Here is a 17,505-nt window from a genome sequence, read left to right as displayed (position 1 = left end):
CAGCCCACCATGGTTTATTTAAGCCTTATTTAAGCCATGGTGGGTTGTGGTATCCGTGGGTGCCAAGTTGCTGATTCACCCACTGCAACATCTCGTGATGTCTGAACTTGGCGAGGGTGGCTTGTTTGGGTGGTTAGGAAACCATCCCACAACCCTACAACAGGCCACTGATTCTGGGCAGTTTGCTAACCACCTCAACAAGCCACCCTTGCCGGGTTTGGACGTCATGACAACCCATATCTGGCAAGGGTAATTAGGGAAATGAGCTGGCACATGACTGGCATGAGCAGGAGTGATTAATAAGCCACCGTGGCTTATTAACCACTTTCATGTGTGAGAACCAGGCAAATGTCTGCCTTTCTGCATCCCTCCAAACTGCAAAAATGGTCTCAATGTTTCAAGAAGGTCCAGATTTATTCTTATTGCTTAAGAGGGAATCCTACTTATCCATGGAGAGCCAACAAAACTCTCTGAAGTGCCCAATTTGACTCTGGATTCATTTGAATCCAATATACACTCCCAATATAAACATTTTGATAATGAAAATATTGATAGTACTAAACAATACTGAACAGTAAAGTGGCCACATGTTAATGGAATAGATTTTATTGACCAAATTTGAAGATCCTGCCTTTCTGTGTTGGCTAGTTTCAAAAGTCAAGGTCTGAATGATTTGTTAACATTGAAAATAATAATAGTAAGAAGAAGGAGAAGGAGAAGCTGGAATTTGAAAGCATGTGTAGGGAAAATAGTAATTTCTTGTGCTAATATCAGGTACTGAAGCACAGGATATACTAAAGAGGGACTGAATCCATGCTTTTACCTTGCTGTGGCATTCAGCAAATACATTACTGATGATAATGGCACACTTCTTCTCTGCCCATGCTTTGCGATAGGGATTTTTGCTACATGGATCAGCCAAGGACATCACATCCCCACAAAGGGGATTCTCTTTCCAGGAATTCACAAACTCCAGTTCACTGGATGCCACATATCTACTTCGGGTTTCAAAATCATCTTGTATATTCCCATTGTAATTACCACATAAACCACAGAGGTGATCCTAGATTAAAATAAAATAAAATAAGTCATGGAAATAATATCAGTCCATAAAACATTGGTTTGAGGGGGGAAAAGCACAAAGGAGCCACGGGAAACTGCAAGTTGAGTGGATGGCCAGCAACTGGGGGGGAGGGGAGAGGACAGGAGAAGCTGTTTAACCCTTTCTTTGCCAGCCATTTGTTCTCCCCTAAATTGCTTTCCCACATGGGGTGAAGATATGGGGGTAGGGGCTGTTCCCTTCTCATGGAGAAAACCATGGAGGGAATACAAAGGCTGGTGAGCATCCAAAGTACGCCCCCCCCAAAAGGAGATAAATATTTCAGGATGCAGAGATTTTATTAATGGAAAGCTTGACACATTTTGGCCTCTTTTCCTATTCTGAGGCATTCTTCAAGGGGCTGTAATAGTACTGCTACAGTCACTTGAAGAAAGCCTCAAAGTCAAAACAAGAGGCCAAAACATGTTGAGCTTTCCCTTAATAAAATCTTTGCATCCTGAGACATTTCTCTCCTTTGGGGGGGTTTGAGCATAGAAAGGGCTGGCAAGGAAACTGTCGTCGTCGTCCCCCCATTATCTGCTCAGTCTGAAGACACCACAGATGTTTTGCTTTCAAAAATAAACCCTGGAAAAGTGATCATGGAACTGCAAGCCTTACCTCTGCTCTGTGGAGATGAGTGAGTTTTTAGTCCACTGTAGTGAGTTGGTTAGTAAGCAAAAAAGTGGACTTCGCAGCATTCCTATATGCTATCTGAGACTTTGTAGTTTGGCTTAATGTGCAGCTTTGTGGTTAAGTAAGTAGGCCATTTACACCAGGCCTTAACTGATTCCAAGCAAGTACAGCCCCATATGTCAACAACTGTACATTGTTAAGCCTTGCCCAATTATCTCATGAAGTGAAAGAGATAAGTGTGTCGTGCCTGGATTCTCACACAGAAGAGCTGGGGGACTTCCCCCTCCCAGGAGCTGGAATGTTGAGGCCCTGGTCTCAGAGAAGGGTTGATTGATTTCCCAGCCTGCGATGCTTCGAATGCCTTTGGGGAGGGGAAGCCCCCCTTCTCCTGAATGTGTGTGTGCTTGGCTGCTAGCTCCTGAGAGGGGGAGAGGGGTTGCCTGTCAGCTCATGAGCTAGAGGTGGGCATCTAGTGGAAAAGCTTATAAGATCCGATCCACAGGCTTTGCGCTTTGGTCTCACTCCAAGGGGCAATATGCTCACTACCAGCTTAGAGGACTTTTGCCAGTCCTGGGGGAATGACTGCTTGTACTCTCTTGGGGCCCCCCCAGAATACAAACAGTGTGGCAGAGAGCTGCTTTGTCAACTGAAGAGAGGTGTGAGCTTTCTTTGCATATCTATTCTGCATCCATTTTCTAACAACAAGCTGCCATCCTTTTGCACAGGTGGCTTCGTTTTATCTTGGTAATCAAACAAATTTACTTTGACTGGGACTTGACAGAATCAGAACCCCAGATCAATACTTCCTGCTAGAAGATCTCTGCTTACAATCTGATACCATGGCCCTGTGACTACCTATTCAATTTAATGTGTATGCTGTCAGAAATGCATTCCCTAGGGAAGGCAAAGAAACACCTACTAGGAATCTATGCCACGTTACCTTTGTGTCTCTGAATATCTTGATGAATAGGTTCATGTGCCTGTTCCAGATAAGCTTCATATCATATTTCCCAGGGATTGTGATCTCAATAATCAAGTGGAGGGCGTTCTCTTCTATGAAGAATTTTGTCAGAGTATTCTCACCAGAGATGGTGTATGTTCTGTCTGCCAAAGTGATAGTCGTATTCTGAAAGGAAAATGACACGCCATTAGAAGAGCTATCTAACAGAACCTCCAACTATAAAGTCTGCTAAGAGTGACTTATTTTCTTGTACACAATGCAATAATAAAAACACACACAACAAAATAATAAAGCAGCATAACAAAATAGCAATGTCAGGTCTGTAGCCATGGTGAAATAAGATTGCTTTTATGAGGTGTTGAATCACTGCCATTGTCAGGAATAGCTTGGCCACCTGGGGTAAAGAGTGCCACTACAGAGAAGTCTGTGTCCCACATATGCACCCACCAAGTCGTAGCTGTGGTGCAACACAGCAGGCCTCTGCCAAAGACCTATGTGTGGGAAGACCCATGGAGCGGAGAGGCAGTCCTTCAGGTACCATGGTCTCAAATCATTTAGGACTTTGAAGGTAATCAATAGGACCTTAAAATGGGCTCAGAAACAAGGCAGGAGCCAATGCAGATGATACAACAGTGGAGTCACATGATCTAAAAAGCCAGCCCGGGCCACAGCTCTTGCTGCTCATTTTGTACTAGCGGAAACATTCAATCCCATTTCAACAGCAGACCCACATAGAGTACATTGCAATAATCCAACCTGGATGTGACTGGGCATGAAGAGAGGGACCCTAGCTCAGTGGAAGAGTACAGGCTTTGCATACTGAAGAACCCGGATTCAATCCATGGTATCACCGGTTAAAACACAATGTTGGGGAAGGCCTCTGCTTGTGAGCTGGTATGCCAGGTCTGTCTTCTCTAGAGAAGACTGCATCTGGCACACCAGCCTAAGCTGTACAAAAGCACGCTTGACCACAGCTACCACATGGGCATCCAGGAACATTGCTGGATCCAAGAGCACTACGAACATGTGAACCCATTTTCAAGAGGAGTGCAATCCTATCCAAAACAGGCTGTATACCTAGGGTAGTATCCAAGTGAGCCCTAGCATGGGTAGGCCAAGCCCACTGGCCCCGGTGCACATGCAGCCCCTACTGTTGGCAGCCACAGTGTAGCGCTTCCAGGGGGAAGCATTGCAACGAGTGGAAATGCTCATTTCTGGAAGGGGCGCAGCTTGCCCCTTCCAGAAATGAGCGCTTCTGCTCGTTGCGGCGCTTTCCCCTGGAAGTGCCACATCGTGGCCGCCAGTGGGTGGGGTTGTGTGCACACCGCCACTGGCAGGGCTGGCCGCACAAGCACCGGAGCCAGAAGGCTTGGGCCTCTCCTTTGGATACTGCCCAATATCCCTGATCAGCTCCCTTACTAACTGACAGCATTTGCATCAAGTCTTGGCTTGTTTCCTCACATTCTACTGTGGTGCATGTGAGGGCATCTCACCTGTGTATGGTAACACAATAACTACATATTATCCTTACCCAAAGCTGGATCTTGATTGCTCGGGAACATGTGACCCCGGTATTTCCACAGACAACATTCTCAGTCACTATTTTAAAAGTGTGGGGAGAGCCACCAATGCCACAACCATCCTAAGGAGAGAAGCACAGGCACAGAATGATAAGCAGCGTAATTAGCAGAATGCAGGGTAGCAAAATGTATTGTTGTGTGCTTGGGGTCAGTCTAAATTGCCTTCTAGGGTTCCCTCACAACTCAGTGCCTCTCATTATCAAGAGATTGAGGATTCTCCCCAACTCTAACGCTCTTAAACTGGTAACGTTTGTTCTAATAGGCCAAGGGGAGGGGCCAAGTGAGGCTTGTGGAGTAGGAGAAAGTCAGGCTGGTGGAGAGTGGCTCTAAGATAGAGGAGAGAGCTGATTTTGGCTCTCTGCAGTAGATCCCTACCAGCTGAGTGGGAGCAGGAAGCTGTTGGACTGCTACTGTTGTGGACCCTCATCTTGAGCACAAGATAAATAAACCTTTTATGAAAGAAACACCACAAGTCTCCAGTGTTCTCCTTCTCAGGAAAATGAAGTCTGAGTAAGTGCTGAAGCCCCTGAAGCTTCCCACCTCTTCAGAAGTGGGGTGCAGGAGTGTAACAGTATGTTAGGATTTAAACCTAGGATTCAAACCTAGGAAACCGCCTAGGTTTCCCGAAGGCTGGAGCAAAACAAATGGGAGGGCATTTGGTCCAAGCATGATATTAATGAGGCCTTGACATTGGAGGCCCCTCGGGTGTCCTTTGGTTGAGGCTCAGCGAGGATGGCCTACTTTACAGAGGACAGTCATTTATTTGAAGGGCTGTCAGAGGATGGCCCTGTATTTGATTGCATCCTCTGTTTAAAGGGCTGTCCGGTCCAAGTCTGGTTTAAAGTCAAAGAACCATCAGAAGGCAGAGGAGGGGCTCATCAACAGCTACCACCTGGACAGCAGACCAAGCAGCCACACAGGTCACTTGGCCATTGTCTTCCCCACTGTGGTAAAGTGTATTGTGTTCCTATTTAAACTATAGTAATTATTTCTAGATTTGCGTCTATACGTGTAAATTAGCATAGGCACACTTCGGGCAAATCTGTGTCCTCTTTTCTGGCAATGCTGAAGTGGCCATTGTAGTGCTCATCATAGATTATCTTGGTTCTCCCTCCTCCTTCCCCCCTAGTGCAGAAGTTTAAGGCAGATGAAAAAATACCAAGAGAGCCATTAATTATGGGCTGATCTACACTTATGGTTTTTTACGTTTCCAATGAGGTTTCGCCCCCCGTCTTTCACAATACGCCATCCCTGATTCGTATTGGAACCGCAATTTCCAGCTTCCCTACTACCACTTTCAATACCCTAATATTCCGGTATTTCCCATTCATGTGCTCTGCTCTTCTGTGTTCATCACTGTATAAGGTCGTAATCCCCTCCCACACCTGCCCATATATGGCGGTGTTTGTATTTCTCTCCTGTCCAATCACAGCTCTCAACACCCCCATGCGGACTTTGGGCTACTGATTGCATAGCTTCCTCAGCACTCATTTCATCACCAACAAGCAAAGGGCTGGATATGCGCGTGCTTGTCTGATCTCAGAAGCTCAACAGGGTCAGCCTTGGTCAGTACTTGGATGGGAGACCGCCTGGGAATCAGGCTTCCTGCATTGAGCAGGGGGTTGTTCTATCCCTTCAAATGACACTAAGTTTTACCTCCTTCTATCCTCTCCTTTGGCTTTTTTCCCTTTTTTTTTTTTTTTTTAAATTAAGGCACTATCTTCAAATCTTGAAATCTTTGAAGAATCGTAGCTACTCCAGCCCGATTTCTCTGCACACTTGCCTGGGCAAGCCCAGGCGAGCATAATTTTTTTCACAGTCCCCTCCATGCTCACAGCATGGAAAGAAAGACACACACATATCCAGGCAGATAATCAACACTATTCACTGACTAACATGAATAAAAATGTCCATGGACAATTTTAACGTCATGAGCAGCGGACAAAAACAGGGCAGTCTTTGAAGCTTCGAAGACGCTAGCAGTCCCGCCCGAAACCTGAGTGCTGGGTGCTGTCGCCACTGCCCCTCTTCCTCACGCCTGCTGTCAAGGGCTGGCGCGGGGAAAAGAGCATTGGGAGACACCCCCAGCCTCTCGTCCTGACCTCCAGCAGGTGGGGGGGGGAGAAGAGGATAGGTGCTTCCTTCTTCCCTCCACCCCCATCTGCTACAGCAGTGACGGCAAGGGAAAAACTGGTCATTTTCCCTAGGGCCAGGAGAACTTACAGAAAATGACCAGCCTCCCCCACACCACTGCTGCTGTAGCAATCATGTGGGGAGGACGAGAGGCGCTGCCTTCTTCTTTTCTTGCTGAGGGAACTGATGTCTGAGGAGGGGGTGGAGTGGTAACTTCTCGCCGGGCTTTGAGCCCCAACAGGATGCTCGCGCCATCCCTACACACACACGGGATAGAGGAAGAGAGGGACGGTGGGCGGGGAATCAGAAACAGGAAGGGTTTCTGCTCCTCCAATGAGATCCGCCTTCTTTAAGAGCAGGAAAACAGCACAGCGCTCGAGCATGAACCATGCTTGTGCATTTGATGAAGTACTGGAATGGAGAAACAGGGTGAGTGTGAATAACGTTTTAACGTGATGGCATTTAACTTGCCAGTCTACCGAATTCAATGCGCTAGCAGACACAATGTAGATCCTCCGTATGTATTCATTGGATTGTTTAGTCACGTGTTCTCTAGACATTATTTCCTCTCTCAGTTCAGCTGAATATGGTTGGAAAGCACTTTTACAAATTAGAAGTGGTGTATAAGATGTGACTTCAGAGAGCTGCCTCCTAGTGTTAGACAACAACCTAAATACAGTACAGGGGTCCTCTCAGTTAAAAGGACTGTGCAGTTCATTCTGCCTTTTAAAATGCAATGCCACACCAAATCAGTGCAGAATATTTTTTTATGCAGAAGTCCCAAAGACATTGTTTCCTGTGACAGTTCAAATATATTTATTATCCCGTCCATCATGCCATTTGCTAGGGGAAAGAATTGCCAGAGTGTTATATTCTTAGATTACATTATTTGTTGAAGAACCATTGACCACATATTTTGTTTTTTTAAGGAATGACACTCCAGCAATGACAGTGCAATGCATCTTGTGCAGTGAGAGCCATGCAAAGATACTTGAGTTAGGAGGATACTGCTCCTATGGGCTATGTTGGGAAGTATTTTATTTATTTATTTATTTAACATTTTTTGCAGGGAAGATCTGGTTGCACAGAAGGCTACTTTTGAAATCCAGAAGTGGAATTAAGGGAACAAGTGATATAAAGGTTCTCCCACTGCCTATTTTAAGCCTTTGGTTGTATTTGCTTCAAGACATTCTTTGGACTATGGGGCTTGATTTGAAGTGTAATATTGATTCAAATACGTTTATATTAACTAGCAGTATCACATTTTCAAGGACATTGTCCATAGGTATGCAAAGTGCAATAAAAGTGATATTACCGTAGCCAGTACGTATTCACAGTTGCCATCAAACACAAAGCGCTGTCCATCAAAAGTAGTGACATGACCTTCCCCGTACAGGCTGCATGTTGAAGAGCACTTGGAACTTTGGATGCATTTCCATTTTCCTCTTGTGCAGGTGCTGACAAAGCACAAAAAAATTGTCAGAAAATGCACATAAAGCTAGCACACTGTAGTTGTGCTACCAACTTCTTTGATGCCTTCATGTGATATTCACAGTTTCCTGAAGTCACATATTCAGTTTGGCTATGTTTCAGTGCAAATGTAATGTAACAGAACTGTGTGAATTCTGGCTTTTTTAGGTTTATTAATAAGTATTTGGATGGCATACTTGCATAGTTTAGCCAAGAATACTAACGGATGGAAAGAGAAAGCCTTACCAGGTCTTGCAGTCGGTGTGAATCTCCTCTCCTTTTGCATACGAAATGCCACCATATTCACAAGGGCACTCATCAGGGGTCACACATGTACCATCTAGTTTCTCATATAGTCCAGCAGCACAAACACACCCTGATTCACACTTGCTGGGGACCTGGAAAATATCAGCCAATTCCAAACTCAGTCACTAAAAATGAGATGCATGTAGAAAGCTGAATGTCTCTGGCATGGATACACCTGGCTTCTGTATTAGCCATGTCCAGCCTACCATCTGCCTATGATAAGGTTTCTAAGCTGTTATGTGGCAACTTTAAATAACAGTCCTATTAAAAAAATAATGAAGTGTGGGCATTTGGGGTGCAATCCTATGCATGTTTAGAAAGAAAAAAGTCCTACAACTCCCAACATTCCCCAGTCAGCCATGCTAGGGGTTGTAGGATTCCCCCCCCCCCCCCGTCCAAATAGCAATAGGATTGACCTCTAGGTGAGTTTAATTTAGAAAAAAAAAAACCCAGAGAAAACAATAGAAAACCTGAATACTTGATCACATTCAGTCAAGCAGTTACTCTATATTTATTACAAGTTACAGATTTTACAAATCACTTTGGAGATTCTATGGTAGGTTAGTGCTGTGCCGGAGTTTGTGAAATTAAAAAGTACATGCATACACCCCACACCCACCCCAATGTTGATTTAAAATGTGGTTTATCAGAATCTGTTGTAACAACCTGATTTTTTAAAAAAGTGATTGATCAAGACAACATCCCTTCATTTCTTGGAAGTAAATGCAGCTCTGATGTTACTGGGGAAGCAGATTATCATAGAAATACTTCAAAGGAAGGTGCTGTTTAAATATCTTCCCAGTTGTGTGGGGGGCTCTGAACAGCTCCACATGGCTGGGAAAATGTACATGGCACTGTACATGAACAACAGCACAATGCTCTACATGTTTACACAGAAGACCCACTGAGTTCAACGGGGTTTACTCCCAATTGAATGGGTATAGGTCTGCAGCCTCAATGACTAATATTATAGTGAGGACTGATCTCATGGCTCTTTGCAATAGAATTGGAACCCCACCAGGAGTGGTATGTGAACTCCCAGATAAGTGGGTATAGGATTGCAGCCTAACAGCTGGAGTCTTCAATTCAAATTTGAGCTGTACTAATGGACTACTGTAGCCCTCCTGCTCTAGGCCTGCCTTTCATTCACTAAGCTGCTATTGCAGTCTATGGCTGATAGGATGGGGGTTGGGAAGAGAGCTTTTGTTGTCTCCCTTGCTTGTGGTGGCAAGGTTGCAGCCCCAAAGTGAGCAATTCCATAGCTTCTCCCATGGGTGAGCACTATTTTTAGTGGAAAGGCAGATACAAATTAAATGATGAATGAATACAAGTTATCGGCTGGGAGGAAGGCTATTGTCTCCCTTACTTATGAAAGCCTCACTTTCATAACCCTCCACGAGCAGGCAGGGAGGGGCAGCTCTAATTTAGCTCTGCAGCAGCAGCAGAAATAGCCTGGAGTGACATGCCCTCCCCACCCTGCCTCCCTGGCATTAAGGTAGTTGTGAATTATTACTGCTATTTTTTTCTATTTAGCATTATTTTGTTTTTGTAAAAAAGGAATATAAATAGTTTTCATAGCTATATGTTAATCTTGTTGGTGCACTGTCAAGGTTTCATTTAATGGTGACACACGGCCCGCTCTGCAAAGAATGAGAACATGTCATGAATGACAAATGCTGCAATTTATTGCATGCTTTTGATATCACAATAATTGTTGCAAAAGTATTGAGCTCACACATTCAGTTCCAGTGGCCAACATCTGGCAGGTTGGTGCACAGGCAGCTCCATATTTGCTTTCTGAGGGTTCTGAGCATGAAATATACTCTTTGGGAGACCTGCAGTTTTCTAGGAGAAAGGAAATAGACAATTGCAAAGTGATATGTTTGCAACATAGGGAAAACAGGTACTCTTGAAAAGAAAATATAATGAGATCCATACCTGCAGGGTCTACAGGTTTGCCAGTACAACTCAGATTCCCATTAATGCAATAGCTAGAATAGAATATATATACATTAGAATACACCAAGGAAGTGCATAGGATCAAGTATTCTTACTCCAAGTCTGTGCCTGAATAATTTCTGGAATACCTGTACAACTTTCTTCTTTGGGTTGGCTGGCGTTTAACAGCCAGGGCTAAGCTGACAGGGAATAGCATCAACTTAATTGGGTATTTTGTTTTATTGTTGTTACCTGTCCCAAATACTTGGGAAGGAGCGGGATAGAAATTGAATAGGAAAATAAATATAGCATCAGTTGTATGCAAGAGATACTATACACAATATAGAAACATGATTTTGTGAATGAACTGACAATCAAAATTAGATGGAGAAGACAAAGGCAGAAATGGAGTAGGTGGGGAACAGTAAATGATTAATGAAAGGGGAGAGGTAAAAGATCTTTACTCCTTCAGTTTTCCTTCTTGATTGGTTCCACAAGAATATTATTTAAAAATTGTGCTCCAAATTCCCCCTTTCCTTATTATAGGTATTTTTATTTATTACATTTATATCTCACTTTTCTTCCATGATAGAACTCAAGAGTATATTCTTAGATCTCCCATATAGATCTTAGATCTCCCATATAGTAACTGAACAGATCTAGACCTGCTTAGCTTCAGCAAGACTGGTGCATCGTGTGCCTTCAGACCAGAGGCCATACTCTGCAACCTAGTTGTGCTATTTAAATTTGGGATGCAATGCATGTACCTACAATGTGTACCTTTTCAAACTTGGACAAGAATGGGACATAACGAAGGTTGCCATCCTAAGCACATTTACTAGGGAGTAAGCCCCATTGAGAAGTAAGTGGGACTTATTTCTGAGTAAATATGCTTAGGATTGTGCTGCAAGTGGTTTCAAGTTCTTTTGACACCCTTTGCAATCATAACATTTTCAAAAATAAAAAGATCCATCAATGTTTACTTTTTTAACAAGATCTGGAAAGAACATGTATTCAGGGAAACCTTAATAGGCTAACAAAATCCATGCAGCATCTTAGTTTGCTGTAATAGATGCTTACCAGGTAATTCCACCAATGACGGTTGACTGATCTGCCTGAATGAGCTGCCTGTCATTCAAGTAGCAAGGACACTGGGATTTACGGACACACTCGTTTTTGTGGTTCAGGTAGGTTCCTTTTGGACAATTGCAGCCATCGATGGGGATGTCAGTGGGGTGGCACTCTAGTTCTCGCATGGAAAGAGACAGGCATGTCCGGTCACAGGCTTGAGTGTTATAGCTGAATGTCTGATTTCCAGTACAATAAATGGCTGCCAATAGAAGAAGGAGGGTCATTAGGTTTTGCTCCTCAAGAACCTTCAAGTGATCCTTAACTCAAACAGTCTTTCCCTCTCTCACTTCTCTATCATGCAGGGGACCAGGAACTAAATAGCAGGCAGCTCAGTTAAATGAGCTACCAAAAGCATAAGTGGGAAACAACTCTTCCTGTTCTTTTACCAAGTGAACTATGGATCGTGCAGTAGCTAGAAGATCTGCAGGAAGTCCTCAGTGAAACTTGTCTAATTCTTCCAGTGATCAGCCAGCCACTCCCTTCCACAAATCATTTGATCATTTGAGCAACATAGATAATGCAAGAGCAGGAAACTCACATGAGTTCACCCTTCTGCAAAGTGGAAAACTGAGAATTTCACTGCTCGCTAGACTACATGTGTTCAATGTTAAAGAAACTGAATTGAATATCTGTGGATATTTATGAGGATATCCATTGTATAGGCCACACCACACATCATGTTCTTAAATGAATGCTTCTTGGGTTCAGCAAGGATGTATCATGCATGGAAGAATTTCTGTGCACTGGCTTTGAGTATTCCAATGGTAATCTTTCGAACACAGTTCTATCATTTATCATGGGGCAGTGTTTAAGATGGGGCCATAGTTTTGCCCTTGTGCTGAGGCTTGAGCCCCCAAACCCAAGGAAGGACAATAAGATAATGTACATCTAATCTGAGCTGCACTGGTAGAAATGTCAGCTCAGTGGAGGCTGGTGTCAGTGGGGAAGTGAATTTGCTCCAGATTTCGCACCTTGGATGGCTCTTTTAGAATTCTGACTGGTTCTGACTGAAACCCGGAGCAGATTCACTGCCCCACTGACATCGGAGCCACCAGCCTCTGCTGTGTCAGCTTCTACAAATGTTTAAAGCAAGACTAATGACGGTATGGTATCTTCAAATATTTAACAATCAGTTCGAGATTACTTACTGCAGTTGTTGACTGTACTCCGCCAATCCCCAAGAAACAGTCCCATTGAAGCACACACACGGGCATATGATCCCAGGGCAGAACAAATATGAGGAAAAGTTTCTTCATAGTTACAAGCTTGGTATATACATCTCTGAAATGAATATGTAGGATGCTTTTTGTTAATAACAGATCAGAAATGTGGACTGATAGAGCACATGAGCTGGTCCGTACATGCATGTACATCACTTGATTCCATTGAAAAGCACTGCATTTGAGTTGATATGAATGTTCCATCTTTGGTCTTTGATCTGTGATGGTTCATTCACATGTGCGTGCACCCACATACACACACACACTGCCATTTGAAAATGCGGTTATCAAACAGTAAATGCGCATGGTGAAATAGCCTTTTGCTAGTGCATAAACAAAACTGTTGGGAAAACACCATATAAAGCAGTGGTTCTTTATCATCATACCAGTCAACATTTGACAGAAGAACAAAGGTACATTTGTATTCCAAATAAACAAGGTGTGATGCTTGCTTCTCGAAGTTCTGGTGGCATGTGTCAAGACAAAGACTTTTTGAAATATTAGCTCCAAAATATACAGTTCCTTATAATCTAAGAGAGCACATTTTGGCATTTAGATGTCATGACTTAAGCGATTTTTCATGATCATAACAGATATCTTGACAACATTAAAATATTGAAGACTTCAAATTCTCTAGCAAGTTTGTGAGATACAGCTTCTGACAGCCAATATTATGCCACCCAAAATTTATTCAGGAAGGAAATCTGCAGTATTGGTTACAAATGCAGTATAAACCAGCAATATGCATACACAATGAAGAAGTAGGCATTGTGCCTATGAAAAAGATACAATATAGTTGGTAGGCATACTATTTGAGTGCTGTGACCAGAAAAGTGAAACCATGGCCTAGAATCATTTTGGGGTTTTTTGGTGAGGGAACGTTTATCAAAACATTGAAACAAAATAGCCTACTTTCAATTGTACTTCTATTGGAATCTAACTATTATATGTCCTAAACATATACAATAATAAAGTCAAGTAATTTAAAAATATAAATCATGGATGATCACTTCAAATTGGGTCACTGTCTTCAACACAAGCTCTTCATCAGCCTCTGGTCTAGATCATTTGAAAACAACAACAACCCTGTAGTATTCTTGTAGTGATCCTGCCAAACTTTGTAATTATCTGATTCAGAATATGAATTTGCCTTGTTTGTATGTTTGAACAGATACAGCATCATTGCCCTGAGAAATTCTTCTACAGCTCAGAATGTCAAGTGAGATTCAGGCCATGCATAGAACGTGCTTTTAGTTTAAGGTTCCAATCCTAAACCGTTAGACAATTGGGTTCACTGTGGGTTGTTCTACCCCTCCTTCCCCCTCAGTCCTCCAGCTGGTATGCCAGTGAACTTCACACCAAAATCCATCTTATCTGCCCATCCCATCCCCCTCTCTGTTCCAATTGCTACGCCCTTTTGTTCCCTGGCACTTTTTTAAGCCTCAGAAATTTGCGCAAATGGCACCATAATATATTTTTTAAAAATCCAGCCACAGAAATTTGTGCAAATGGAGTATAATTTTTTAATTTTAAAATTCTTCTTGTTGTTGGTCTTTTGCAAGCGCACACTTACAGCTGTCCGATATGTGTGGCTTTGCCTTATCAACGTCCTTGTAAGTTTCAGCAGTCAAAGGAAGCGAAGTGCAGTAGAGAATCAAAGAAATTGACATGGTGAGACTAATTTGCGCACACTTGTCAGTGACAGCTCTGAAAAAGGGAGAATGATCAGGAGAAGTAGGTGCACAAAAGACGGGGGACCATATCACCCACTTAGCAAGGTTATTTTCTCCCTTTTAAGTGCTGAACTGACACTTGTTCATATCCTGCTTCCATTCAGCACTTCCCTGAGTCTCCAGAAAGTCCAGATAGGGGAGATCTTGGCTCTCCCCTGCTTTTCGTGGCTATGTTTCCCAGTAACGGCAGCAGTAACTGCTCTGAATGTGAACCATGAAAAGTGGGGGGGGGGGGAACCAAGTTCTCCCTATAGATCAAAACCTCATTGGTACTTTTCCTTTTCTCTGGGACTATACACACACACACGCACGCACGCACACGAGAAATGTTATGTCAATATGAAATATTGCAACTGATATTAGAGAATTCTTGTGCAGAATGCTTTTTGAAGTGGTTTCCAATGATGTTCACAATGACTTAATTATGAACTGAACTAAGAGGATTTTGCTCATTGCTATTTTTCTTAAAGGAAAGGAAAGTTTCCTCCTGTGCAAGCACCGGGTCATAAGGAGGTCAAACCAGTCCATACTAACGGAAATCAACCCTGAGAGCTCATTGGAAGGACAGATACTGAAGCTGAAGCTCAAATGTTTTGGCCACCTAATGCGAAGAGAAAACTCTCTGGAAAAGACCCTGATGCTGGGAAAGACTGAAGGCAAAAGGAGAAGGGGACGGCAGAGGATGAGATGGTTAGATAGCATCACCGATGCAATGAATATGGACTTGAGCACGCTCCGGGAGAGAACGCAGGACAGGAAGGCCTGGCGTGCTATGGTACATGGGGTCACGAAGAGTCGGACATGACTGAATGACTGAACAACAACAAATTTTTCTTAAACTGGGGAAGTTGAGGAATATGGTCTGGCTGAGGTGACCAGATGAAAAAACTTAAATAATGAAACATGATCCATTCTTGTTGATAGGAGTTGTTATGAAGCAGCCCAGGGTTAAGCCATTAAACCCTGGCTTAATGGGTAGAAAAAAGAGGGTGTTTGTAATTGAGGCTGACTTGAATTGCACAGAAGTCATGGGTCAAGTTGGAGATGCTTTACAGTGAACATCTGTGGGGACAGGCATGAAGAAAGAAGGCATAGCCTGACCCTTTTTATCCCATGTCCTTCTGCTATTATGGATAGAACTTGCTGGTGCGGTTGGCCAGTTAACATAGGAAAGGCGTTTTTTGTCCCCTTTTTGCTTAACATTTGGAAATCAGAACATGCTTCAGAGAACCCAGCAAAAATGTCTGATGTTATCATAGCACAAAGGTTAGGAAATAGGTCTGTGTGGGTTCCAGCTCATTATGTTTCCTTTACCAGGAATTTGAATACATTTCCTGCAACCTCTTCTTTGATGGATTGGGACTGAGTACTTGGGCTTCTCTATATAATAGCGTTGAGTCTTTCCTCTTTCGCTCAATTCTTATTCTTCCTTCTCTAATTCACCCTGCCTCCTCATATCATATGAGCTAAGTTAGATGGATTTTGAAACTTTACCTGATGCTAAAATTTCATTACTTAAAAGAAAGAGTGAAGTCATCAGGTTCCAAATAATGATTGCTACAGAACCATATCAGACACAAATGAATGTCTAGCTGCTTTGCAAGAAATACCTACCTTGTAAAAGGGAGCAGGATTCACTACAGGATGACATTTCTCAAATATTGTACCTGTCTTTATAAGATTGGAGCAGTGGGTCTCTGCACACATTTCTAGGCAACAAGATACAATCAATGGTATTAGACAATTTCATGTATTCCTGGGCCAACCTTAAAATGGACAAGATGTATTAAAAGAACTTCAGAGATAATACAAATATAATTACATTTATAGCCAAGTTTCTGGCCTGCTTGGCTTATTTTCTTGAGTACTCATGACAAGGTTATAATTTTGCTATGCTTTTCATGGATATCCAATTCCAATTTAATTTGCATTTAAGTATAAAATGTCTGCTTTTTCAGGCAACATTTATATTTATATATTGTGTACATTTTGACTCTACCTGAAGCAAATCTGCAGCCTCTTTCATGGCCATCAGATCTGAAAGCTTACTTTCAGAGGCATCTCTGAAGATACAGCCCACAATGACTTTTCAAAGGATGTGGAATTTGTTCCGTTTTAACTTATTGGACTTGTTCATAAGAGGATTAACAAAATATTAATTATATCATAGGTCTGGGACCATCAGTAAGTGGGGATGTCCTTGTATGTTACTGAGACAATTTAAAAGGTTCAAGTGAGATGTATGTAGAAAAGTATTCTTCAAACACAGTAAGGTTAGAAAAGCCAATTGCTATTACGACTGATCTGCACAGAAGAAATGAAAAAGGGGCGTTCTACTCAGTATCACAGTGAGGTTGAAGGGACTGTCAAACGGAATGCAAATTTATTAGAGCGATTTATATGTTTACAGAGATATCTTGTCTGTGGCATTTATAGATGCAAATTCTGAACTGATGCAGAACTGATCTATAGATGAAGCAGTCTGAACATCCTTGTTCTTTGAGCGGGGTGGTGGTGATATAAAAAATGTGAGCCTTTGGGCAGGGACCTGTGCATTTTAGGCTGCAATCCTATATCCACTTTCCTGGGAGCAAGCCCCACTGAATTCAGTGGAAGTTACTACTAAATAGACATATTGTATATAGGATCACACTGTTTGTGTTCAGTGCCCAGCATATTTTAAATGCTTGTATAAATAAGAAATGGTTGTTGTGGTGATGAAAAGTACACAGCAGTTAAACCGTTTCTCTCCTGCACATGGAGCAATCTCAGTTAAAAAGAAAAGAAGAGTACACTGTTTGAGGTTATCCAGCACCTAGAGGCAAAAGTCACTAAATAGCCCAACAGATAAGCTGGGACTCCTGAGGCTTCTTCACACGGAGCTTTTATCCTGCTATTGAGATTGCTCACTCACGGAAGCGTGCAGGTCATTTTCATGAAGTTGTCAACCTCCAGGGCACATCCAGAGGTATTTCCTGGTTATTCCATGTTTAAAAGATCCGGAGAAAATGAGGTCTCAAAAAAACTTGGATTGTTTTGCTAGTAAAACAGCCACTAGATGGTGCTGTTTCATTGAGTTCTATGGAACCTTGAAAACTGAAAGCTTCCCCTCTCAGCAATCACGTGGTCGCTGTCTGGGAGCCTGCTGTGAATGTGGAAAGGCTCCACAATGGTAGGACTGTGGATTTTTTCTTTAATGTGAAGACAGCCCCAGTCTCTTAGCACTGGCTTGTGTGAGAGAGAAGATTGAAGGCCAAAATAGATATGTACAGCATCGGTAACCCACAAAGCTTATTGCTAT

At 42.7% G+C, this 17,505-nt stretch overlaps 1 protein-coding gene across 1 annotated transcript in view; it reads right to left on the bottom strand.

The window, feature by feature from the left end:
- Positions 1-17,505, bottom strand: part of MUC6 (mucin 6, oligomeric mucus/gel-forming) — a 73,422-nt gene that overhangs the window by 16,030 nt on the left and 39,887 nt on the right. Inside the window, exons 16-25 of the mRNA XM_084851624.1 lie at positions 15,819-15,913; positions 12,400-12,532; positions 11,201-11,450; positions 10,121-10,173; positions 9,918-10,027; positions 8,123-8,274; positions 7,722-7,863; positions 4,225-4,335; positions 2,673-2,858; positions 824-1,063 (exon numbers count right to left, since the gene is read on the bottom strand). Coding sequence (XP_084707750.1) covers positions 824-1,063; positions 2,673-2,858; positions 4,225-4,335; positions 7,722-7,863; positions 8,123-8,274; positions 9,918-10,027; positions 10,121-10,173; positions 11,201-11,450; positions 12,400-12,532; positions 15,819-15,913 — 1,472 coding nt within the window. The remainder of the gene's footprint in view (positions 1-823; positions 1,064-2,672; positions 2,859-4,224; positions 4,336-7,721; positions 7,864-8,122; positions 8,275-9,917; positions 10,028-10,120; positions 10,174-11,200; positions 11,451-12,399; positions 12,533-15,818; positions 15,914-17,505) is intronic.

Source organism: Heloderma suspectum, chromosome 1 (genome assembly GCF_057233095.1).
Source record: "Heloderma suspectum isolate Gila_16-S chromosome 1, 16-S_ref, whole genome shotgun sequence".
Taxonomy (NCBI): domain Eukaryota; kingdom Metazoa; phylum Chordata; class Lepidosauria; order Squamata; family Helodermatidae; genus Heloderma; species Heloderma suspectum.
The sequence above is the reverse complement of the archived record's forward strand: the minus strand, read 5'-3'. Positions and strand labels throughout refer to the sequence as shown.